The sequence below is a fragment of the Indicator indicator genome, chromosome 26, assembly GCF_027791375.1.
Source record: "Indicator indicator isolate 239-I01 chromosome 26, UM_Iind_1.1, whole genome shotgun sequence".
Lineage (NCBI taxonomy): Eukaryota > Metazoa > Chordata > Aves > Piciformes > Indicatoridae > Indicator > Indicator indicator.
In genome coordinates, this window is record NC_072035.1 from 1,395,967 (window position 1) to 1,419,226 (window position 23,260).

At 48.6% G+C, this 23,260-nt stretch overlaps 1 protein-coding gene across 7 annotated transcripts in view; it reads left to right on the top strand.

The window, feature by feature from the left end:
* Nucleotides 1-23,260, top strand: part of DEPDC5 (DEP domain containing 5, GATOR1 subcomplex subunit) — a 43,098-nt gene that overhangs the window by 17,389 nt on the left and 2,449 nt on the right. For 3 of the 7 annotated variants that reach the window (XM_054392821.1, XM_054392827.1, XM_054392826.1), the window contains 17 exons: nt 2,548-2,613; nt 3,912-4,095; nt 5,173-5,333; nt 6,296-6,413; nt 6,547-6,714; nt 7,545-7,764; nt 8,578-8,711; nt 9,455-9,557; nt 12,187-12,249; nt 13,798-13,949; nt 14,704-14,781; nt 15,202-15,334; nt 16,154-16,262; nt 16,582-16,806; nt 20,577-20,746; nt 21,657-21,828; nt 22,865-22,925. In XM_054392821.1, coding sequence (XP_054248796.1) covers nt 2,548-2,613; nt 3,912-4,095; nt 5,173-5,333; nt 6,296-6,413; nt 6,547-6,714; nt 7,545-7,764; nt 8,578-8,711; nt 9,455-9,557; nt 12,187-12,249; nt 13,798-13,949; nt 14,704-14,781; nt 15,202-15,334; nt 16,154-16,262; nt 16,582-16,806; nt 20,577-20,746; nt 21,657-21,828; nt 22,865-22,925 — 2,317 coding nt within the window. The remainder of the gene's footprint in view (nt 1-2,547; nt 2,614-3,911; nt 4,096-5,172; nt 5,334-6,295; nt 6,414-6,546; nt 6,715-7,544; nt 7,765-8,577; nt 8,712-9,454; nt 9,558-12,186; nt 12,250-13,797; nt 13,950-14,703; nt 14,782-15,201; nt 15,335-16,153; nt 16,263-16,581; nt 16,807-20,576; nt 20,747-21,656; nt 21,829-22,864; nt 22,926-23,260) is intronic. The other 4 variants (XM_054392822.1, XM_054392828.1, XM_054392823.1 and 1 more) reach the window with 3 other exon arrangements.

A 23,260-nucleotide genomic window follows, 5' to 3' on the forward strand; every position in this document is an offset into this window, starting at 1 on the left:
TGAGCTGCTGATGCTCTGACTTGGGGTTTTGGATGTGTAGTCCTGTTGTGGGTTGGTTTGTTGTGAGGTTTTTGTTTGGTTTGGGGATTTTATTTTTATTTAATTCTCTATTTGACTTATAAACTTTACTATAGGAAGATCCTTATTGCTTACACAGAAGAGCAGTCAGGCAGTTGCTTAGTTGCATAATAACAAGACAATGACATCCAGAGACAAAAAAATAACTAAATAACTAAATATGCACTTGTGTTGTTCACAACTGTTTTTCTGGTTACAGTTGCTTTCCTTTGGATTAAAAACCTTGTTTGAGTATCTCTTACCCATAGGAGCTGATGGGAAGAATGTTGGGTTGTCTGGGGATTTGGTAACTTACCTCCTGACTTTATGGAGCTGCTTTTCAGATGGGCATATGGGAAGGAAAAAAGCTCTTTTGGAGTACAGCATTCAAGGCTTCTGCTTTGGTCTTTTTTTGTTTCAAAACCAATTTAAACCCTTCTGAGTGACATTTGGGTGAAAACAATGATGTTTTCCCCCCATGCTCATACCTCGAAGAGCAGTTAGCAGGTTTAATTTTCTTGTCTTGCGTTCACTTAGTCACATTGAAAGTGATTTTGTTCTGTTCCTTCTGTGAATTTCATCTGAATACATTTCATTTTCTTTCTTTCCTTTTTCTGCTTCTGCCTTCCAGACAGATTTTATTTGTTCTTGCAGCTGCTAACCTGCATTTCAGCTGCTGGATAGCATTTGCAGCACAGCGATGCAGAGCATATCTTGGCATTTGATAGCTGGTCTGTGTCTGGTGCCTGGGAGTAACCCTGCGTGTGGTGGGCGTTAGCCTGTCTGCCTAGGAAGGGCATTGTGAGCACCCTGCCTGACAGCACCCTCAGCCACACTGTGACTGTGAGGGATTTGACTTCCTTGCGGTTTGAGTCACCTATGAAAGCAAACAGTTTGGTGGTTTGGGGTGTTTTCATTTCCAAGAGTAGGACTTCTCAGCGAGTCTGCTGCTCTTCCACTGCCTGCAGCAGGCTTTGCTGCTGGGTGGGCTCCCCAGTGAAAGGCTCCCTCGTGTTTGCACCGATGGCCAGTGTCCAGCAGGTGGTAGGTGACAGTCAAGAGCAGGCAAATCCTGCTGCACTTCTCTAGCTCGATGGCAGATGGCATCAGTGGAGCTGTTGAAGGAGGGATGCCAGCCTGAGCCAGCTCTGCTGCTTCACACAGATGACGTCCTGTTAGCAAGTGCTGGTTAGAGGAGCTGCTGGCATGGGGAGAGCAATTTTCTGGGTAATTCCACAGAACCTGGGTTCATAAAAATGGCTCCTCTGAAGTGTTCGGAGGCTTGCTGAAATTTGTGTCCCGCTGAATGCCTTTTAAGCCAGCAGCTTTCCTTGTCTCCTTCGCTGGCTGTTTCCTCTCATGCCACAGCAAAGGAGAGCTTGTTCCACAGCTGCATGGAGAACCAGCTCAGGGCACTGATCCAACCGGGGCATAGCTGGGCTCTGTCTTTGCTGCCTGATTTGTTTCACTGTGGCTACACAAATATTGCTGTGCAATGTGGGTTGGGAAGAGCTTAGTCAAGGGGTACCATAGTGTGGGTTTGGCACAGTGCTCCCTGAGCTGCAGGTGTTGTGCCAGTTTTCCATGTTAATAGGCAGCCTACGACAAATCCATTGAACAGTGAGAAAGATCATAGCATCGTCAGGCCTCATCACATTGAAATAGAAATGTTCAGGAGCCTTAAGTCCCTTATTAGCCTTTATTTAGGCTAAAATAAACTGAGTTTTGCTCCAAACCTGATAATCCCTTCAACAGCTATCATTTAAACTCCTTTCACAACAAACAGAAACTTCCTTACTATTTTTCCTAGTGAAGTATGGACCAGGGTGTGTCTTACAGGTTGGAAGTTGCTGCCTTTCCAGGACATGGTAGTTTGAAACAGTCTGTAATTAATATATTGGAGCTATTCAGGTGCACTGAATGCTTAATTAATACTATCCAAACTTTTAGGCTGTCAAGGGATAAAATGGTTGCTTGTTTGTACTGAATCCAGAAGATCAGCTGTTTATTTTGTTTCCTTCTGGCAGAGAGGTGAAATGTGTGCTGGTAATTTGTGTCTAAAGACTGTGGGATTGGAGTAAATCTGTATCATGATTTTCAGAAGTTGCTTAGACTCCTGAGGTCTTAGCTCATTAGAGTTTGTACGTGGGTTCTCTTCTCCCATCACGTGCGGGTCTGGTACCATTTCCTTTTTTTCTGCTCTGTGTTTTATGAAATTCTTCTTCTTAGCTTATCTCTCATTTATAAATCAAGAAAACCATACACAAAAGATCCTGGGTTTGGGTACTGAATGTATTTAAAAGTGCTTAGCTGCTTTCCCCACCCCCTTAGTTGGCTTTGTGTGTTTCTCTGCTGTGCAGAACCCTGAGTTCTTTCCAAGGAGACAAATGCCATGTTCTTAAAAACATTTGCATGCTTTGGGTTTGTTTGTGAGAAGTGGAAGTGAAGTGCGTAACTACTCCAAATGAAATACAGACTGCTTTCTTGTAGGGATGAACCTCAAAACTCAGAACAAGGAGTCCTTGGAAGGTGCTATCTCTAACTCTTCAGATCCAAGTAAGCAGGAGAAAGTTTTGGAAAAGAGCTTGGCTAGGTGGGAGGACTGGGCGGGAAAGGGCCTGTACTTACATAGGGGCATCAGGAGGTGGCAGGCAAGAACCCAAGGAGCCTGCTTGGCTCTTAGCAGTCATTTATTTTGCCCTGCAGTGGTTTGCAGGATCTCCCTGGGCTGTGTCTCACTGAGTGCAGTTCTGTGCCTCTGAAGAATACATGAGACTGGTTGTTGCACTACAGCTGAAGTTCTGCCCTTACCACACACTCTTCTGCAAACAGCTGAAGCTGCTGAGCTCTTCTCTGCCTCTTAGTATGAGAAGTTTGCTTGGAGCAGAAGGAGTGCAGTCAGCTTCTGGCTTTGGGGCTGTTTGCTGAGAAATGTTTGTCTTGGTCTAATACAGAAACAATTGTGGACTACTTAAGAAAACAATTTGAGTAGTAGCAGTCTGTCCTTTGCAGGGCTCCTGCCATGAGTGTGAACATCTTTAGAGTAGTGTAAGTTGGTCTGTCAGATCTTTATGAGGAGAAGTTAAGAGCTGGTGGTTGGCCCAAGTACCTTAGCATGGGTGGTTTGAAGCAGGGTGGAAGGCAGTGCAGTAGTGTACTGAGGATTTGATGTAATTTAGTTAGTTTTGGCTTCTTAATATCTACTTTTAGATCTGTCATCTCCAGACTGCAGCATAGCTCTAAGAAAGGGTGTGGAGAAGGATTGCTTTCCAAGTTACTATTTACTGGTCTCCCCACCCCTCTGGGTCTGTCCTCTGTTCTGATAACTGTGGGAATATTCCCTTCTCTGCTGTTGTACTATTCCAGAAAGAGGCCACTCTATCGTTCTTTATCTCCTCATTCCCAGCTCCTTCTGCACTTATCTAGGACGCAAAGCTGGTCTGATTTTCTTGTTCAGACTTGGAATGTTGATCTGTTTTGTTAATCATCAGTAACTGCACCTGACTTGCTGTAGTTCTGGAGGAGCAATGGCTGTGTCAGCTCTAGCTCTCCATCAGCAGAGAATTAAACACTTTAACTTGGAATGCCTTTTGCATGTGGGATTGATTCAGCATGTGCACTTCATTGTTTAACAGACTCTGTCTCTTTTTCTCCCTCCCTTCTTCCTCTCCTGCTTCCTTTTCCCTTCCCATTCCACCCCCTTTTTGTCCCTGTTGCCTTTACACCAACTGTTTTTGTCCCTCATTCTTCCTGACCCTCGTCTTCATGCACTCCTCTCATCTCCCCTGCACTCTCTGTTTTGATGGTGACCATGTACACCCCCCTGTCTGCCCCCCAATGACACAACGAGGCAGTTCTGACGCTGTCTGCTCCCCCCGTAGTGCCAGGCTTCTGTTGTACAGTTGGAGTGGACTGGAAGTCTCTCACGACTCCGGCGTGCCTCCCCCTCACCACCGACTACTTCCCTGACCGCCAGAGCCTGCAGAACGACTACACCGAGGGTTGCTATGACCTTCTCCCTGAAGCTGACATGGACAGGTTTGGCCAGCACCTCTCTAAAGTGGCTTGCAGTGAGTCAAAGGGCTTCAGGTGCAGTTGGTGGAGGAGGAGTGCTTTGGAGCCTGTGCAAGAAGGATCAGCTGCTGAAGATGTCAGCAGCAGGATACTCAGTTTGCTCTTTTCACCTTTTCTGGTGTTGCCATCTGCCAGCATCATGCTCTGTAGTACTTGCCTACAAATGTTTACATCTCTCTTCTTGTTGTTCTGTTTCAATCAAGAAATCATCCTCGAGCTAGCACCTTTGTTATTCTGGCAGGTGTTCTGGAACCACTAACCCAGCAGGCACACAGTGCCCACCACGCTTGTTCTCATTTCCAGGGGGAACTTCAAAGAGTCTTGGTGGCAAGTAGTGTTAGTGTTAGTGGGATAAACAGAACTCCTCAGCTTGTCTTGGAGGTTTCTGGTAACTATTCTTCAACAGGATTGGTTTGCTGAGTTGTTTTTTTTTCTGAAGCTGTCTCATTTTTTTAAACATCTTTTCAAACTTTGTCCAGCTTATAAGACATCGTAAGGGTCTGTTAATATTGCTGCTTTATGGGAGCAAACCAAAAACATTGGTCAGGCTGATTGAAACATGGGAAGTAGCAGGATGAGTGAAGAAACACCTAAAAGAAATGTCAAATGTCCCATTAATGCAGGAAGATGAAGCTCAGAGCAGAGGTGGTTGTAATAAGATGCCGTAGTGATGTGTTTTAAATCTCCCTCTGCTCTAGACTTGCTGGTGTGGCAGAGGGAGAGGCATTGCTTATACACCTTGCAGCTCTGGGCTCTGCTGAGCACTTAGGCACTGCTCTGGGATTCTCTGCAAAGTGCTATAACAGTGCTCATTGGTGAATGTATGGGACATTTACCAGCTGTTGTAAGCAAATCTGTGCTTTCCAAAGCAGCTGATCCTCAACTGTTCCAGGCAGAAAGGACCTGTTCTGCTGTCCTGTTCTGCAGGCAGAGGGCTCCACATGCCCAGAGCAGGCAGAGATCCTCAGCTGGGAGGTGCAGAGCTAAGAATAGGTGTGTGGTCAGCTTCCTTACTCTAGTCCTCTTAACTTCTGTGTTCAGGAGAGATGAGGAAGGAGTGCAGATGACAGCCCAGCAGGTATTTGAGGAGTTCATTTGCCAGCGGCTCATGCAGGGCTATCAGATCATTGTGCAGCCCAAGCCACAGAAGCCAGCCACAGCTGTGCCACCCCCCCTCAGCAGCAGTCCTCTCTACAGCCGAGGTGAGTGACTTCCTGCTGACCACGCAGCCTTGTCTGTCTCTCCTTCTGCCACTCCCTCTCATCCCTATGGATCAGGACCAGATGCTCAGTGAAGCCTTCTTGTGATTTTCTTTCTTTGCTGGAAGAGCCTGAGCTGGGGCAGCACAAACAGCTAGGGCACTGTGAGGGGACAGGTGCAGGATTGTTGAGCTGTAATAAGAAACTGGCCTCATACTCAGAAAGGTGAACCCAGATGAAATACGGCTTGAGTGCCATTTGGGGACTGCATCTGAAACATGGTTCACATGCTGCCTGCAGGGCAGGCACATCTCTAGACATAAAGCTCCCAAATGTGTGTATCTGAAGCAGTTTCCTAACTCTGAAGTGGTTGTGAAGGTCCCAGCTAGACAGGCAAAGCTTCATTGTCCTGAAACCATGAGTCATCTAAACCTAGTGAGAGCACGGAGGACTGGATTTGGTTCAGAGGGTGTCATCTGGCCCTGAGAGAACCTGGCCTTCTGCTTGCCTTCTGACTTCTTTGGATCTGCAGTGTGACACTGTTCACAGAGCAGGGCATGCACACAAATAGGATGTGGTTTGGGAATGAGCAAGCAAGGCTCCTTTGGTAAAGTCCTGAGCCTGAGTGGTTAGTTCCAGGAGCAAAGCACAGCGAAGAAGCAAAAGTGGAGCCCAGCTTTACCCACCAGTTTCTCAGCACTTGCTATCATCCATTCTCTAGTTGTCCTCACTGGAGGTCTGTGTTGGTGGTGTGTGAATTCTTCTTTGCTTGTGATACTGGCAAGCCTTAACTGTCAGAACAAACCCCTCATTGTCCCTGTGTTCCTTTAAAATGTGCCCTGAAAAGATGCCTTTTAAGTTTCCTTGTGTTCAGAAAGCTGGTTCTGGAGTCTCTCTGGGTGCAGTTTGCTGGCAGAGCTGCGAGTTGCAGTAGCTGAAGGGAGTGTTTTGTTTCTCACTGTTAGGTCTTGTGTCAAGAAACCGGCCCGAGGAAGAAGATCAGTACTGGCTGAGCATGGGCAGGACCTTCCACAAAGTGGCACTGAAAGACAAAATCATTACTGTGACTCGGTACCTGCCTAAGTGAGTGCCTCTGGCTCTTCCAGCTGCTCCTGCTTGCATGGAAGGACACAACTGTGGGGCCTTAATTGCTCTTTGGGAGAAGAAAGAGAAGCCCTGCTGCTGCTGACATGAATGTTTCCATTTTCTCTTCTAGGTATCCATATGAATCTGCTCAGATAAACTACACTTACAGCTTGTGCCCCTCACACTCTGACTCTGAATTTGTCTCTTGCTGGGTAGAGTTTTCCCACGAGAGACTAGAAGAGTACAAGTGGAATTACTTGGATCAGTATATCTGCTCTGCTGGCTCCGAGGATTTCAGGTGAGAGCTCCTTTTCCATCCAGGCTGTTCCGTGTCCTAAATGCCTCTTTTTCCTTTTTGACCTAAAATTTCTTCAACAAGTTCAACCCAGAAATGCTCAGCACTCCAGGGGGAGTAGCTGGCCTGCTTCCACTTGTGTGGTGCTAGCAGCTGTTGCCTTGTAGGTTTCTGACTCTGTGTTGCTGCTGCATTCTGTGCTCTTGGACATTAAGGCTTGATCACAAAGTTCAGCGTGGTTTTCCTCTGCTGCAAATGCAAAGAAATGTGATGGCATTTTGTACCACACAGATGCTTCTCTTGGCTCCTTACTCATTGCTGGATTTGACTGAAAACTTCCAATTAGTTTTAATCTGATGGAGGCTTGCTGGAGTCCTAAGGCTTAGCTTGACTGTGGTCCTACTCCTAAGTTATGCAGAGCAGGGCTTCTCATTGGCAGCGTGGAACATCTCCACCAGTATCAGTAGCCTTTTGGTGGCTTCTCTCACCAAAACCAGTCTTGGTTTCTTTTCAGGTCTCAGCCAAAATGCCTCCTACTAACAGGTGTACCTCTAAAATCCTTTTTTCTTTGCTTGTTTGCACAGAAGCAGCCTTTGCAGCCTGTCTCTTACAGATCAGAAGATGCTTCTCTATGCTGCAGTTCCTCTGAAGACAGCCTTGGTTTCTCTTCTGCTCAGCAGTGGTTTAATGCTTCCCAGGGATGCTGGTGGCCACTCCTTTGCCTGTCTTGGAGATTGTCCCTGCCAGCTGCAGCAGATGGATGCAGGTTGCTGCTGCCAAACCCTTCACAGGAAGCTGTGCTGACCTCTGCCCTGTCTCCCCTGTGCCTGCAGCCTCATCGAGTCCCTCAAGTTTTGGCGGACCCGCTTCCTGCTGCTGCCGGCCTGCATCAGCGCCACCAAGCGCATTGTGGAGGGGGAGGCGCACTGCGACGTGTATGGGGACAGGCCCCGCTCCGAGGAGGAGGAGTGGCAGCTGCTGGACGGCTTCATCCGCTTTGTGGAGGCCCTGAACCGCATCCGACGGCGCCACCGCTCTGATCGGATGATCCGGGTGAGTCCCGGCTGCTGGCTGCCAGCTCAGCCATCCAGTGGAGCCTAGCAGAGACCCTGAGACAGCTCCAGGCATGCTGAGGGGTGTCTGTGCACAGGGGTAACCCTCACACAGGGCAGTGCTGGCTGCTGCACTAGTTCTGGTTTTGGGTGCTATGGCCTTGTTAACACCTTGCAGCTCCTGACCTAATTAAACTTGTCTGGAGTGAGTATCCAGTGCTTCCATGGCTGGAACCAGAGCTCACTCAGAAGCCAAGCTCTTCTGCAGAGCACAGCTGTGCCTTACCCTCTGGGTGGTGTTTCTTCCCCCAGCTGGTCTTCTCTTGCCACAAGCTTGATGCCACCTCTTGGCAAATGTTGGTTGCCTTGGGCTGTAGCTGTGGTTAGCCTGGACACATTATGGCACCTTCTGATGCAGGCAACTGGTAAAGAGGGATCTGAGAGGTGGTTAAGCTGGCGACTTCTGGCTGGGTTGGCTGTGTGCTGCAGGCTTAGAAGAGTTGTGCAAAGAGGACTCAGTGGGTGAATTGCTGGTGAATGGTGTTTTCAAGAAGGTGATGAGAAAGCTGTTAGTGTGCATGAAATTGCCTTGCAGCTCCCACACTGAGTGGGTTAGCTTCTGTCAGAGCCAATCCACCTTCAGAGAACAGTAGCCACCCAGGGCACTGAGCTGGGCTGTTTCTTGTGTCCCTGTGGTTTCGCTGCCTTGTTGAAGTGCACCTAATAAAGCCCTGCTGACCTGTGGTGCTGTGTTAACTTCTCAGCTAAGCTCAGTTTGGCTAAGTGTGCTTTCATTTTTTTTATTCTTTGTTAGAAAGGGTCTGCCATGAAAGGTTTGCAGATTGCTGGTCCAATTCCCACCCACTCTCTGGAGCAGTCTGGGCCTCCCATTGGGAAGAAAGGAACCTCAGCACTCTCAGCTCTGCTGCAGATGGAGGCCAGTCAGAAGTGAGTCTCTACAGCTAGGCTGTGTCTAGAGCACTGGAACATCCTTGCTTTGTATTCCTCCTGGGCTGGGTAAAGCTGCTTTGGGAACCTTTGCCTAGAAAAAGGGGTGTGGGATCATGCATCTTCAGTGTCCTTGTGGCAGGGCTGGCGAAGTACTGGGCTTTCCAGGTACCAGAATAAATCCCAAAGGCTAGAAAGGAAGATGGAGACTAGAGAAGTGAATGTCCAGTAATTGAGAAGGAGCCTCACAGTCCCTTACACATCAGATTGGCAAATCACAAACAGATATTCAGTGAGCTGGGACAGAAGTGCACACAAGCGTCCCTTACCAGCTGAGTGGTCTGTATGAGTGCTAGGTAACAAACAGAGCCTGCAGACAGCAGCCCCTTGGGTTAGGGTTGCACTGGAAACATCTGTGAAATTCCTGTGATAGCTCTGAGATTTCTGTTCAGAACTGATCTGGAATGGTTCAGAGAACCTCAGCAGAGTGCAGAGCTGTTGTGAAGCACATGAGCAGTGTCAGGGGTTTTGCAGTGGAAGGTGGTGGGGCAGCTGCCCCATAAAGCTGGGCAGGGTCACAAGGCTGTGTTGTACTTGCAGAACTTGGGCTGCACTCTGTGCTTCACAGCATGGGAGAGCAAAGGTCTCAGAATAGAGCAGCAGCCCTCTGCAACATTTGCCTTGGGGTGGAAGCTGTCAGTGAGTGCTTGAACCAACTCTGGGTCCCCTTCCTTTCGCTGTAGGAGTCTGGGAGAGCAGCAGGCAGCGCTGCTGTCTGGGAAGAGCAGCGGGCAGCCCTCGGAGAGCATTGCCATCACCCCCACCTATGTGGACAGCCCACGCAAGGTAAAGGCTTGCTGCTGCTTCTGCAGCTGCCCTTGTCACAGAACCACTGCCCAGGTAACAGAAGGGTACTTCTCTGGGCATGTGGCTACATCATCCTACAGCTTTCTCTCTAACCTAGCAAGGACCTGTACCAGGGGCACCCTTAAGCCTTTGTGTACAAGGGCATAAGAAGAGGTTGGGGCAAACCACTCTTCAGGGATCCCATCTCAGTATGCTTTGCTAATTTCAGTGCTGTTTGGAAATCAGCCCATTTCCTTTTCCAGTGGCACATTCCGTTGCAGTCAGGGTTTGAGTTTTAGATTTAGCAGCAGAGTGCTGTCTGCACTTATCTGAAGGCTGTCTCTAAGAGCAAACCCCAGCTCTGCCCATTGCTCTCGGAAGCTTCAGTGGAATTTGAACAGCAGGAACTCCAGTCACTTGCATCTGCTGAGAGGAGAGGATGTGTTAGTGAGTAGTGATTTAGATGCCATTCCTGGCTCCACTCCAGGCTGAAGAAAAATGTCTTCCTGGAGTTCTCCTCAGACACTTAAAAGACTGTGCTATGAGTGTGCTATTCCTCAACCTTCTTGGCAGCTGCCCTGTGAGTGCCAGAGAGCAGAAACTCCACCCTGAGTTTAACCACCAATATTTCAATGTTTTTGTGTATGAAGAGTGAAGATCTTGCAGCAAAAGTGGCAAGGAACTGAGTGAAGATGCTGAAGTGTGACCTGCCTTTGAGTCCAACAGCTGAAATACTGGAAGGAAAAGTCCTTAGATTCCCCACTATTGATTTACCCACCTTTTAGCATCTTGTGTTTCAACATCCACCCTTCTCTGCCACCAGAGACAAGTCTGGTTTTGTTCTGGAGACCTGGGCATTGCTGGTTGGAGTGACAGAGTAATTGCAGGCATCTCGCTGGAGCAGGCTCTGCTAGGCTTGGAAGAAGCGGGTGCAGAAAGTGACCTGAGGCATATTTTGAAGCTTTCAGGACGTGACTTAAGCTTTGCATTCTCCTCTTCAACCAGTTTGGAAAACGAATACTGCAGCTGTAAACATCTCTTTCTAGCAGTGGTGTGAATCTCTCTTTTTAGCAGTGAAGGTGTTGAAAATTCCATGGAGGACACAGGGCAGAGCAATGTTGTGTCAGGTTTGCTGCACAGCAGAGGGAAGAAGGCCAAGCTGAGTTCCTTAGCTGTGGCACCTGATGGGAAACAAAGTAGCAGCCTCTGTGCTACCAGCAAATGCTAATAAGCAGCAATCTTGTGTAACTTTATTCAAAAGACTCTCTGGAGTGCTGCCTGGGGAGTCGGAAAGACTGGTGGAGTTGAAAGCCTTTCACAATCCAGTAGTAAACACTCCTATAAATGTTTACAGACGGACTGGGAGAGGAGCAGTTGTGCTCTCCAAACAGAGGGCTCAAGCTTGTTGAGGAGGTGCTGGTGCGTAGGTAGCCCTTATCAGGCAACTTGGAACTCACTTGGAAACATCAACAAGTGTGTGCCTCGCGTTTCCAGGACAACACCACTCCTTTAGGGCTCACCTAAAGCATGAGGATGGCTGCTGGTTGTCTGGGGACTTGCAGCCAGAGCACTGAGCAATTGTCACAGCCAAGTGCTGTTCTGGGGCATGATTCTGTGCTGGAGTTCTTCCAAACCAAAACTGAGCCACTGGCTCAACCTTTGCTCTGTGCCAGGGTGGAACTGAGAAGCTACTTCAGGCACTTTGTGGGCAGCACTGCAGGACTCCTGACACAGTGAGACATGATCTGTTTGGGAAGTCTTTGCCCAGGTGGATACAGGGTGCTTGGCTCTGTCTGCACCCTGTGAGTTGCCAGCCCCATAACCTTGGTGCTGATTCTTTCCAGAAAGTGTTTTAATGGCATGTGGCAGGGGATGCACCACCTTCACTGCAGGCTAGACAAACTAATTTGCCTAGGGAGCAGAATAAAGAATTGCAAATAGGGAGTGAAAATCAAACTGGATTCCATTGCATGGTCTCCTGTGACAAGAGAATATTGACACATCTGTGCCTAGCAGCTGGGGATAACTCACCCAGGATTTGCAGGCAGACATGGAGCTAAGCACAGGCAGTGTCTGCTGCATCTTGCATGAACCATTGGACTCAGTGTTGGAAAGATCATGGTGATGAATTCTTCTTGCTTTTTCTTTGCACCGTAGCAGACCTACCCTTGAGAGGAAGAGTGTGAAGAGAGCTGTTTTGCTGTCTTTCTGTGTGCTGGTGACTGGCAGAGCAGAGGAGCTGTTGTCCCTTGGGTGTTTGGCCTTGTACCTGCAGCTTTCTGGAGCACTGTTCAGCATTGCTTTTGGGATGGAAAGCCACATCCCTCAGGGCTTTCTACTGTGCAGTGTGGAGGGCAGGCTCTAGAGGGCAGGCTGTGGCTCTTGGTCAGTGTGATTTTCAAAAACAGTGCTGAGGAGGAGCAAGAAGCAGCCGGGGGTGTGATGGAGGAACTCCTGATGCTCTGCCTTCTGCTACATCCGGTGCTCTGGGTCTGTTTGGGTTTGCATTCTCCTCATACTTTCTCTCTGTGGTCATTTCATACTTGCACAACCTTGTGTTTGCTTTTCTTCAACTCCTTGTTCCTGTTGCTGTTGCCATTAATGGGCCTGCTTCTGCTGATGCCTTCAGGATGGGGCCTTCTTTATGGATTTTGTTCGCAGCCCACGGACAGCCTCCACCTTCTACACACAGGTTAGTTCTGAATGGGACCTTGGCATCTCTGGCTTTTGGACTGAGGTGGTAGAGAGCATTTGTTGTCCTCAGCTTGCCACATGGGGAACCTCTGTTTGCAGAGCTGTGCCTTGAGAGGCAGACATGCACCAGCAGCAGGACAGAGTGGCTGCTGCTGGTGGCTGTTTTCCTCGGCTGTTTTCCTCCACCACTCAGTGTTTATGATGTGCTTTGGATGTGCCCTGCCTCCATGTCCTTTGCAGTGCTGTCCTGCCAGCTACTGAAGCTGCCTGATTTGTGTTTCAGTAACTACTCGTTTTCCATCTTCCCTTTGCTAAACTGAATGGCAACGGCTTTACTCATCCTGTTCTTGGCTACATTACTTCTGTGGGGTTTGACTGACAGGTGGCTTTGGGGAGATACAAATCAAATTGTATCCTTGGATTCTTAAACGACTGAGGGCTGAAAACATTGGTGTCCTCTTGGTCTGAAAGAGTCACCCTGACAGAAGCTGTTTGCACACTTAGCAGCAGTCAGGAGTGAGCAGTGACACAGTGTGTCCATGGAAGATGCTGCACTGAGCTATGAGGAGACTGTGGGAATTGGAGGTGCCATGTTGGAGCATCTGCTGCTTTTGGCTGCCCAGAGAGGGACACCTGCTATTGCAGAGAGATCCTTGGAGACAGGAGCAGTGACTCTGATCTGGCTACCAGACCTGTGTCAGACTGGCAGCTCTCTGCTTTCAGCTGTGCCTGTGCTGTGGAGCCATCATGGCACATCAGCCCTTCTGTCTACAGCAGCCTGGGCTATGGAGGTGCTCTGCTGGTGGAGTTCCTCCCCCACCTCTAGCTTTATGTAATGAGCCTTTCCCAACCATACATGTCAGTGACAGATGGTAGCTACAGCCTGCGCTGGGGCTTCCAGCATTCCTGTTCTCTCTGAAATGATTTTCTGTTAGTGCTGCGAACTCCTCAGTCTACTGTGGGAACAGTGCAAGTGTTCCTGCGGGAGGAAAGGGTTCTGGTTGTCTAGGAGACATAGGTGTGGGTGGGTGCCAAGCAGCCTTCTGGTAGTACCCTAGCAAAGGCAGGAGGATGAGCTGATTTTGTGCATTATGAAACCTGAACTTCTGTGATACATTTGCATAGTTCCAGCTCCAAGTCTCAGACAAAACTGTTTTTTTTCTGACTGCTTACTACTTTCCTGTAGTGACTGAGTTTCCTGTTCTGTCTGTGGCATGTTTCTAATCCCAGTTATTCACTCCTGCTAGCAGAAGCAGGTTGGGGCTGATGTGGCTGGTGTGCCAGTAGTTCCCTCAACACAGCTGGTTGCTGGGTAGGTGATCCTTGTCTGTCGTGGAGTCTGCGTTCATGTTTGTCAATATCTCTTCAGTGATGACAAGAGCAGGGCTTCGTTTCTCCTTCCTGCATATGCTCATGCTTGCCCTACAGTATTGCTTGTTGACTGCTAACTTGAGTTGAGGCACAGGTGATGTGTGGCAGGGGAGAAAATGGGAAATGGATTACAGCAGGAATTACATCAAGGTGTTGCTGTGCTTGCTCCTTGCAGGTCTCCATAGATCAATCGGTTCCTGCAGCTTCAGATGGCAGCACATTGGTAACCACAGGACAGTTACCTGAAAGGGGGAACACCCAGCCCTTGGGAAGCTCCCAAAATGTGGCAGAGCAAGGCTACCCCACAGCTGGTGCTGCAGAGGGCAGGTAAAGGAAGCACAGCAGTGCTGCACTGCAGCCCTCCTCACTTATATTGCCCTTTCTGGTGTTGAGGAAGGGACACTTCAACAGAAACCTGTGAGCAAGATCTGCTGTGTCTGTCAGCACCAGATGATGCTTGTCACAAGGCCTCACTGCAGCGTTGCCTCACATGCAGCAAGAGTGATAATAAACTAAGCCTTGCACCCCAGTTTGCCAGAATTAAATGACACAATTAATTTGCCCACCCACAAGAAGAGCTTCCTTCTTCAAGAAGTGAAGTCTGTTAGCAGAAACCCAGGCTTTGAATTGACATCTGTCTTCTGTCCTGTAGCAAAGGGGCCTTGCAGGTGGCGTTACATCAGCTAGACTGATGAAATCCAAGAAGTTCTAGCCTGGAAGGAAGATGCTGGGGAGGAAGCAACCATTACGAATAAGCTCCACTAGCACCTGTGTCCTGTAGTTGTATATCGCAATAGAAACCCAAACCTGACCCAAAAGGGTCTGCTATCAACTGCACCCGAGCTGGGCTGTGTGTAACATAGTGTGCACTGGCTCAGTGCAGCAAGCACCTGACAACCTCAGGGTTGTCTGAATACAGGTCTGATGCTTTCAGTTGTCGTTCTGGAAATGAAAAAGGAAATAAATGTGGCAAAGTTATTGCTGGGAAGAGAAAAGAGAGCATTTGTCTTAACTGTATGTATGTGAACAAGTCTGGCAGCTCTTTTTTTTTTTTTTTAACATGTTTCTATTTGCTTCCCAGCTCCCAGCAGTGTTCAGCCAACTCTCTGACTTCCTCCTCCACACTGATGGAGATTCTTGAAGCCATGAAGCACCCCACGTAAGTTTTTCACATTCATGTTTAGGATCTGCCCAGGTATTTGTAAGAGAACACAGGGCATGAAGTCGCTCAAAGGAGAGCCCCATGTCAGCTGTAGAAGTTTGAGGCTTCCTTTCGTTGTTGAGTTGTAATCTCTCCAACAAGGAATTGTTGTAGAAATTGAGGTCTGAGCATTGCTGCAGAGAATTCCATTGTTAGAATCCCAGAATCTTGTCAAAGCAAGAAACCTCTGTGGGACACTGTCAGTGGCAGCTCTTCCTCCTGTTATCAGACGCTTGGGCTGTGTCACTTGGAGGGCACTGTGCCTTTCTTGTCCTGTATATTTATGCCCCTTTTTTTGCCCAGCAGTGATTTTTGCCTTTGTTACCTTAAAAGCTCTTGGAGCCAGTCTGTGCTAACGTGTGGCTTGCTGTGCTCCAGCACAGGGGTCCAGCTGCTCTCTGAACAGAAGGGCCTCACCCCGTCCTGCTTCATCAGTGCAGAAGTGGTGCACTGGCTGGTGAACAATGTGGAGGGGGTGCAGACCCAGGCCATGGCCATTGACATCATGCAGGTAAGAGAGCTACCAGGGATGTAGGGAGGGCCTGGAACACCCTATTTGGAAGAAGGGATTCTTGTAGAGGACAGCACAGCAATAATTTGTTTCTGCTGCTGAAAACTCTGTTCAGCAGACTGTGAGCTGATAGATTCACAAAGCAGCAGCACATCCTTTACTAGTTATAGATTCTATTTTTTCCACTCCTGCATGCTGACAGCTGTGTGCATGACCCCTGCTGAGCTGGCAGTTACCAACAACTCGCTGTTGCCTTAGAATTAGGCGGCTCTGCAGCATGATTTGATCCTGATTTTAATTTTATTTTTCCTTCTGACCATCAGTTCCTGAAGCTGCAGTCAGGCCAGCACATGGCCTCTCCTGCTGAGTGCTGAAGCATGCACACTGTATGCAGGATACACTGCTGGTGTTCATGGATTTTCTTTTTTCTTCCCTATCAAACTGTGTCAGGGGCAGAAGGTTGGAAATGTTTTGGAGTTCATTCCTCTGCTGAGATCCCATCTCAATTAACAGAGAACCTAGAATGCTGACAGCCTCTTGCCTCCCTATAAATCCATCTATAAAACCAGAGCAGGGGAAGGGAGGGAGGCAGGCATCTGCAGAAAGGTCAAACACTGCTTCTCAGGGAGATAAGGACTTGCTACATTTACTGCATATCAAGAGATACTGCTGCTGATGGTGTGGTTAGGCACAGAGCTGGGCAAAGAGGTGTCACAGAAAAGAAAATTATTCCTTAATGTTCTCTGGCAACCTTTTTATGTAAGTGGAAGAGTCACTGCTCCTTTTAGTGTGTTTACTCTGTTCTCTTCTTTTGTTCAGAAAATGCTGGAAGAGCAGCTCATTGTCCATGCATCTGGAGAAGCTTTGAGAACCTTTATTTATGGATTTTATTTTTACAAGATTGTTGTGGACAAAGAAGCAGACCGAGGTCAGCACTGTGGTACTGCCAGACTTCCCTCACTCTCCCTTTGCACAGTCACTGCCTGTGCTTGGTTCTTATGGCTGCTGCAGTAGAAAGGCATTTTGGGAGCAACCAAAGCCACTGCTCAAGGAAAGTCAAAGAAATTCAACTGCCTTTGTTAAAAAAAGAGAAAAAAAAAAAAAAGGAGGAAAAGCCCAAATAAGGAATTGCAGCCAGCATAAGCTAAGTGTTTTCCTTCCTCTTTTTCAGGAGGAACTCCAGCTCTTTGTGATCTTGAACACTGCTTCCTAACTGTGCTCTGTCCTTCCCCTTGCTTTTTGCACAGTGGGCATGCAACAGCCTGCCATGTGGCACACAACTGCCATGGACGACTTCTCTGCCTTCCAGAGGAGGTGGTTTGAGGTGGCCTTTGTGGCAGAAGAGCTCCTGCACTCGGAGATCCCAGCCTTCTTCCTGCCCTGGCTGCCCAGCCGCCCAGCTTCCTATGCAAGTAGGCACAGTTCCTTTAGCCGCAGTTTCGGAGGACGGAGCCAGGCAGCTGCACTCTTAGGTAGATGCACAGCACAGGTGACAGCTGGGGAAGTCGAAGGGGATAGTTTGAAAGGGGAAGCACAGCCAGCCAAGGGTATGATCTCACGTGGACCAGCAATCAAGCTGCAAATTTTATGCTGGCCTTACCTGTGTCTTGCACGTGGCCTTGTTCTCATGTGCTGGAGGTGTGCTTCACTGGCTGTGCAGGCAGCTTTTGCTTCTGAGGTCTGGAGTGGAGGAAAAGGTGTTCCTTAAATATTCCTTCTTCCTCGTGCTCTCCCCCGCCATGCCATCTTCTGGAATTCATGGAGGAAATACTGACTTGCCTCCTTGCAGATCCAGACTCTTCATCACAGACAACCTGTGATGAACATGAAGGGATAAGCTGTGAGCACAGCAGAGCAACCAAACTGCTCCAAGTGTTCCCAGATTGCAGTGAGATCCAGATGATGCCAAAGTTTTCTGTGATGTGCTGAAGGCTAATCTGGGCTGTGTATAGCCAGGCTCCTTGTATTAAAGTCTGGGAAGCCCAGCTACCAATGATCCCTGCAGTGTGGAAGCAGAGGGGTTTGTATATGGAAGACACCATTAAATTACCTGTGGGTGTCTGACACTGCCTGCCACCCACAGCCTGTGAAACACGCCGGCTGCACCACTCACTCTGCTGCACTCTCAGCTTTCTGCTACATTCCAGGCCAGCCTGAGTCACTTGCTTTTGTTCCTTATTCTCTGGTTAAAATGACAAGAAAAATCTTGGCTATAGGTCTGCAACTTCAGATTTTTGCAGATGCATCCTGTAAAGCCCTGCCAGTTAAGGGTTAAAAAGAAAATGGTGCTGCTCTCCTGGGTTGTGCATTGGACCCTCTGGAGAGGAGTGACTTGCTGCTGGTTGAGTATCTCTTAAAGCTGAAGTTGCAGTAATTCTTGTGTATTTTTGACAGCTTTGTTTGAAGAGGAGCAGCATCAGAAATGGGAAAGTGCTAAGGATAGGAAGTCTGAGCTAATGGTTAATTCCCTGAAGCCACAATATGTCAGAGATTACTCTCTGTCACACAACAGATGTGGTGCCCTGGCTGGCATCCAGCCTCCTTAGTTTGATGAGGAGCCAGAGCTGACACCTGAACACAGACCCGCATGAGAGTATTGTAAGGGCTGGAGGCAAGGGGGCAAGATGCTCCTCCTACTTTATTTCTTACTCGCTGTTCAGCCCAAGAAAACCACTTTTTCTGCTGTCTGCCCTCTTCCATGAGAGGCAAGATTGGGACTCAGCAGGCTTGCACCTGGGGAAGCAGACAAAGGAGGAGAGGAGCTGTAGTGCCCCTCTCACCTTTAACGCCAGCAAGGAAAGGATTCCCTCAGCACGTGTGTAGTGATGCTTCTGTGGCCCTCCTTTTACACTTCCATTGGAGTTCTGTCCATTCTGCTGTTTGACTGATTTGCAGTCCTTGGATGACTGACAAATGCCCCCAGATTGCTCACATGCAGTCTGGTTACTCCAGGAGGAGCAGTTTCCTGGGGAAAAAAATCCCATGTGGAGCTTTTTTCCTATGCAGAACCTGGTTTAACGGACATTTCTGTGCTGTCCCTCTTCTAACCTGAATTCCAAAAATACTTCACCAGTTCATCTGAGGCAAGGAGCTTTACTAAACCCAGATGACCTCTGGTCCACGTGACTTCATTTGTTCCTCTCTTGGCTTTGATTTGGTTGTGGTTTATATTTCTTCCCCTCCCCACCTTCCCTAATTGTCAGGCTGTGACATAAAATTGCATGCAAGCCTTGGGAGCTCTGGAACAAGCTCCTTGTATCTCTAAAATCCTTATCCTTCCCGATTCCCGTATCACTTGCCCAGTGATTGTCCCCTTTCCCTTCCCAGTGGAAGCCTGACCTGTGATGTAGCTAATCTTGTCCCTTTTGATTTGTAGCAGTGCATGCACTAGCAATTTAATTGTGTATTTGTGGTCTGTGACTGGAGAATAACCTGCCTGCTCCTCTCCGCTGCTCTCAGTAAAGCATTAGTTAAATACTCAGTGGTACAAGCCAGTTGGGAAGCAGGTGAGTCCTCTTACAATCAGAACTACAGAAGCCAGAGTTTATTCTGTTAAAATCTGAAGCTTCTGCAGTCAGACAGCTGGACATTTCCTTTTGGTCTGCTCACCTGGTTGGGCTGTGTTGCTGTTGCTTTACTTCCAAGTTCCAGCTGCAGACACGGTGGAGAGAGAAGCTCCAGCCCTAGCAGGGAGTCTGCACTGTCTGGCAAAAGGAAGAGTCCAAGGGAGCAGGGAGCTCATTCTTCACAGCCTGCTGGTTTGGGCACTGGACTGCAGTGTCATTGCTGACCTCTTAGCTAATGGCCAACAGCTTCCTGGCTGAGCTGCTTTGCTTCACAGCTTTGGGGGTGTTGCTTTCCAACACATTTTGGTGCACATCTGGCGCTGTAACCTTCCAGCCACAAGCATTGCACTCATAGTGATACTCCACTGAAAAGAAGCCAAAGGGAAAAAAAAAAAAGACCAGATGTTGGTTTGTCTGGTAGTGCCAGACCAGCTCAGGAACTGCAGAGGATATATTTCCCACACAGAAATGAATCTTATTTACAAAAACTCAGGGTGATCTTCCATTTTTATTGGCTTTTTTCTTTTCCTGTCCCTGGGCTGCAGTCACAGCAATGTAAAGGTATTTCTCATAACCTTGACAACTGTCTCCAGCCAACTTGCAGTAGAAATGAAGGTGGGAACCTTCCATCTACCTTGAGGAAGAACTTGAACCATTTTTTTAAATGCCATTAAGCCATTAAATTTTAAGGTCATTTAAAAGCTGGTGGTATAAAAGGGTACGCTTCTTCCTCAGCTTAAGAAATAAGATCTATCCCTTGTGCACACAGAGGATTTGCAGCATCAGTGCTGCAGCCCTTTGGTTGTTGTCCAGCTCTAGCATTAGAGAAATGTTCTATCATGTATTTGCCTACAGAGAAGTTGAAAATGGCAGTGTGCTTCATAGCAGGACCTTGGTCCCAGTCAGGAGGTCTGGGTTCTGCCCCTGGCCTTGCAGCCTGCTGTGTGACACCAGCCAGATCACTTCCACTTTCTATGCTTCCCTTCCTCTCTTGCCTATGTTGGATATTTTCTCTCGCTGGGGTGTGGGGCACAAAAGGATCTGGATCTTGGGCACTGTCCCAGCACCTACTGCAAAGCACTAGAAGGTGTTGCAGTGGTTGCAAGACTGCTGCCTGAGCCTTGGCTGACTTCTTATGCTTGTACAAAAGGTGTTGGCTATGCGGTTTTGGTGATGTGGGAATGTGGGACATTGGTACAGCCTTAAAGAAACAAGAACCTGAACTGAACTTCTAATCTTCAGCTGTGAGGTCCTGCAGTGCCCCTGCCCTGTGTTACAGCACCCTGCTGTGAGGACTGCTGGGGAGCATGCAGAAATACTAAAGCCAGTTTGCAATGGCTTGGATATGGAGGAGCTGATGTCCAGCTGTATTTAATTAATGCACCCTAGCTGCTGGACTCAGGTTCTGTCTCTGGCACAGCTGAAGTGGCTCCTGACTGCTTGGGGAGGGAACTGTGTGGCTCAGACCCCTGGTATGAGTAATAGCTCAGGGGGGTTGTCTTGTGATCTGGATGAGCAGCATCCTGGAACTATTCTGCTAGCCCAAAAATATTTGGGGAGGAGTCAGAGGACAAACTAATTTCAAGTAGCTTGACTCGTTTCTTCTGTTCTCTTCACCCTGTCTCCTGCCCTCTCTTGACTGCATCTCTGAACCTGCCCCCATGGTGGCTGCACAGCTGCCACGGTGCCTGAGCAGCGGACGGTGACCCTGGACGTGGATGTGAACAACCGCACAGACCGGCTGGAGTGGTGCAGTTGTTACTACCATGGCAACTTCTCCCTCAGTGCTGCCTTTGAAATCAAGCTGCACTGGATGGCAGTGACTGCAGCTGTCCTCTTTGAGATGGTAAGAGATGGTGTCCTGGATGGTCACAGCAACACCCAACTGGCTTCTGTGTCTCTGAGACCACTGTGGACGCTGATGGGAAGGATTGGGGTGGGGGTAATGGCTAGACCTGCCCTTATCCCTTCACTGATTCACTGGTGGCTGCTGGGTTGGCTGCATCTGGGCATCGCTTGTGCTGTCTGTGGTCATGCTAGCTGCAGGGCTGTGCTCTGCTTCCAGTGGGCCTCCTGCACAGTACACAGAGATCAGTGTGGGTCAGGGTAGTAAATTTAAGTCCCTCTTAGGCAAATATTCAGTCCTGAGCTGGATCTTTGGAAAAGAATCTGTCACCTTGCATTCCTTCTGTCCCCTGTCCTGGGAACTTGGAATCCCAGTGGAACTGCTTCATGACAGGGCTTTTCCAGGTAATATCTTCTTGTTCAGCTTTTATTTTTCATTTGCTGAACAGATTTGGAATGGAAAATGCAAGTGCCTTGTGTCACTTCTTAAGGTTTAGATTTTTATTTTGTTTTCCCTTTTGTGGCCTCTGCAAAACTCAAATCATTTACCACCAGGTTTTATCCCACCCTGCTAGAGAGCAGTAGGTGATTGTATTTTTATTTGAAATACATAGCAGTTCCAGTAAAGCAACAGTGCTTAGGCACTGACGATAAGTGGGCTGAATCAGTTCCTGACAAACGTCCTGGTTTAAAGTGCTTTCTGATGGATGTGGCACTTGAGAGAGGGAAGCCTGATGGCTTGCACTGCTTTGCATGCAAGAACACTGATGTGCTTGCTATGCAGAGCAAGCTGAGCCTGTGGAGAGTGGAGCATTCTGCTCTGTTTTCAGTGAGCGAGCTGCTGCTCTGCACAGCAGGGTCCTCCTTCAGCTCCAGGTGTTATGTGATTCATCATTGGAATCTTTCCTCAGGTCCAGGGCTGGCACCGCAAAGCCACGTCCTGCGGGTTCTTGCTGGTGCCGGTCTTGGAAGGGCCCTTTGCCTTGCCCAGCTACTTATATGGAGACCCACTTCGAGCTCAGCTCTTCATCCCACTCAATGTCAGCTGCTTGCTGAAGGAGGGCAACGAGCACTTGTTTGATGGTAAGAGAGGGGAGTGTTACCACTTGGAACCTTTCTCTGCAGGCTGGGCCCCTTTGGCCTGGCGCTGGCGGGATGTGCCTCAGTCAGCAGAGATGCGTTGGCTGCATGTGAGGCCTGTCCTCACTTTGCTGCAGCCACTCTCAGCTGGGTGTGCTGGGAGAAGCTGTGCTGGCAGGCTCATCAGCATGCAACAGTGGACAAAGTTGGCAGGCAGACGTAGCAAGCACAGGAAGGGTGGTCTCCCCAGTGAGCTGCATACCCCTATGGAGCCTAGATCAAGCAGTCCAGTGTGACAGAGGCTGTAATGCAAGACTTTCTTTTGTTGCTAGATCCTGCCCACAGCTGCCCTGCAATCATATCCTGCATTTGTTTATTCTCCCCCTCAGTGAGATTAGGCTTTCAGGACTGCCATGCTCTTATTTTTTTGTTGCCATGGTTACACTCAGGGTAAGAGTGTTTGCACATGTGATTAAGAGCTAGAAACTGCAGTGTCCTTTTCTGCAATGTGACCTCGCCCTTTTGAGTGATGCTGTTGTGGTAAGTCTCAGGTGGAAGCTCGGAGAACTCTGTCCCCATGCAGAGGGAGGCAAAATTGCATCGTGAGAAGGGACAATTACAAAAGGCTCTGTTTTAAAATAGTAAGGTTAGAGTTTTCCTTTTTCATTAGCCCTTGTCCAGGTGTGAATGTAAAACTGTCAGTGACAAATCCCTGCACTGTGAGGCTGCCACAGTTCTGCAGACTCTGACCGAAGTATTTGCAGAGCACTCTGTGGTGCCCCCTCCCACACACCCCATTTTGTTCCTCTCCTTCATCTCAAGAGACACAAATTCAGGGATGAATCTGCCACTGGAGTACAAGAGATGAGTCTCTAACAAGGCGTTCAAGGGACAGCTGACAGAACAAAATGTGACTGAAAGAAATTGCTAGAAAAAAAACAAAATGTGGAGAAATTTTCTGAGGTAAAACTGAGGACTTGAAAAAGAAGGAAAATGAAGTGGCTCTACTGGGTAATTGTTATCTTTTTGGTTGTTGCAGGCTTTGAACCAGAAACATACTGGGACCGTATGCATCTCCTCCAGGAAGCAATAGCACACCGGTATGTGCAGAGCAGGAGGGCAGAAGGGTTCCTATCTCCCTGGATCATGCAGAATGAGGACCTGTGCTGAACAGGCCCTCCTGAGCTGTGTGGGCTCTGTGCTGTCTGCCTCACCCAAGCCTGCCTGCAGATTATTGGGCTGCAAATTCCTGGAGTGCCTGGAGCTAGTTCTGTGGGTGCAGGGGCAGGTTGACTGTCACAGCCTGTCACTCAATAGCAAACCCTGGCATCCTCCAGGGAGGGCATGGCCTTTGGCAGGTGCCCTGCTATTCTGAACCTGATAGACTCACAGGTTTCAATGATTTCTTGCTGAGAAGGGACACTTGCTTCATGTG